General features: G+C 44.9%; 1 protein-coding gene across 3 annotated transcripts in view; it reads right to left on the minus strand.

Moving 5' to 3' along the window:
* Positions 1-1,764, minus strand: part of ANO4 (anoctamin 4) — a 241,271-nt gene that overhangs the window by 29,297 nt on the left and 210,210 nt on the right. For all 3 annotated transcript variants that reach the window (XM_015567602.1, XM_015567603.1, XM_006769374.2), the window contains one exon: positions 763-927. In XM_015567602.1, the coding sequence (XP_015423088.1) occupies positions 763-927 (165 nt within the window). The remainder of the gene's footprint in view (positions 1-762; positions 928-1,764) is intronic.

A 1,764-nucleotide genomic window follows, 5' to 3' on the forward strand; every position in this document is an offset into this window, starting at 1 on the left:
AAAATATACTTAAAAAAAAAGAAGAAGCTGGCTCTTTCTATTGTGATGAGTGCAGATTGAGGACAAACATGGAAGTCAGGAGACCAGCTAGGAGGGCACTGCCATAACCCAGGTGGGAGGTGGAGATGTGTGAAAAGTGATCCAATTCTGGAAACATTTTGCCAGTGAGAGTAACAGCAGAGTCAAGGATAACACCAAGGTTTTCAGCCTGAGCAACTACAATGGGGGAGGCTGTAGGAGGAGCTGGTTGATGCTGGAGGGAAGGTGGGGAGTCTGGGTTTAAATGTTAGGTGAGGATGGTAGAGTAGGTAGTTCGACATCCAGGATGAAACATACATTTGAAAACAGCCTGAAATCAACACAAGCAACATCTCAAGGAATGCTGTGGTTACTGGCAACCTGCATGTCACTCAGAATCAAAAGAAAAGGGGAACCAATACTGTTAAGCTATGTTACAGCTTCTGAACTTGGCCTTTAGAATAAATTCTTTTTCTAAATTTCCCCAAGAAATATTTAGTGTTGTCTTATTGGATAAATGAAAAAACAAAACGAAAACAAACTAAGGTTCAGAGAGGGAGAGTGGCTTGCCTATAAATCTGACACTAGAAAATCTCTGACTCAATTCCCAGACCTGCATGTATCTCATGCTGGGCACTTGGCTACATGACTCTCTGAGGCCAGGCTCCTTTAGCAACAGAAGAAAACTGCCACCTGCAGCGCACGTGTATGATGCGCTGGGCTGGCCACCTTCCAGTCACTTACCACATTCAGCAGCATGATGATACAGAAGTTGATGCACACAGCAGTCCCTGTGGTTGCAACCTGAGAGTTATTCCTGATTAATGCCCACTTGAAGGCAGCAAAAGTGCTGACGGTCACCACCCTGTAAATGACGATCCCAAACACAGCGGCGATCACCACGCAGATCTGGCAGGAAGACGGAAGAGACCCAGTGAACACGTTGCAGGAGGAGGGTTCCTGAGACATGGCAAAGTCTCTGATGACCAAAGAAAATAAAGCAACCGCGGTCCTGACTCAACAAAGCACAACAAAATGCATACTTTTCACTGTGGCTAATACTTTCTCTCGTCTGTTTGTATTTTCTTATTCAAGTGGAAAAGCTAGTGTTTGAAAGTTGGTAAGCTCTGTAAGCTATGGGGTAACATTTTATTAAGCAGCATATTAGTCTGAGCAGATGAACAAGTATTTATTACGGGAATCTTACGATGCCACTCTTCTGTTTAGAACTATTTACTGGTTTCCTTCTGGGTAGAATAAAAGCGAAGCCCTAATGATGACCTGTAAGACTCTCGACCCCACTGAGTGCCACTTTGCCCCATGCGGGGACTCCAGACTTTCTCTCATCTTTCCAATGGGCTTAGCACCATTAATCTTCTAGACCGTCTCCTTTGCCTAAAATGCTGACACACCCATTCCCCTGCCAAACACACTCGTTACTGCTACTCACCCTTCACAGCTCAGCTCCAAACCACCTCATAATTAAAGTTTTTTTCATGACTCCCCAGAATATTTTGTTTGTTATACAGCACCTATACCCTTCTTTCGGTGTCCTACTTAACATTTCCATCTATTTGTCAGTTTGATCACCGTCAGTCTCTCCATTGGGGCAGGGACGGTATCTGTAGGCTCCCGTGTTTTCTGCAGCCCCTTAGCATAATTACAGGTGTTACTCTCCATCAGGGCAGGGACGGTATCTGTAGGCTCCCGTGGTTTCTGCAGCCCCTTAGCATAATTACAGGTGTT

The sequence above is a fragment of the Myotis davidii genome, unplaced genomic scaffold (genome assembly GCF_000327345.1).
Source record: "Myotis davidii unplaced genomic scaffold, ASM32734v1 scaffold120, whole genome shotgun sequence".
In the NCBI taxonomy this organism is placed as follows: domain Eukaryota; kingdom Metazoa; phylum Chordata; class Mammalia; order Chiroptera; family Vespertilionidae; genus Myotis; species Myotis davidii.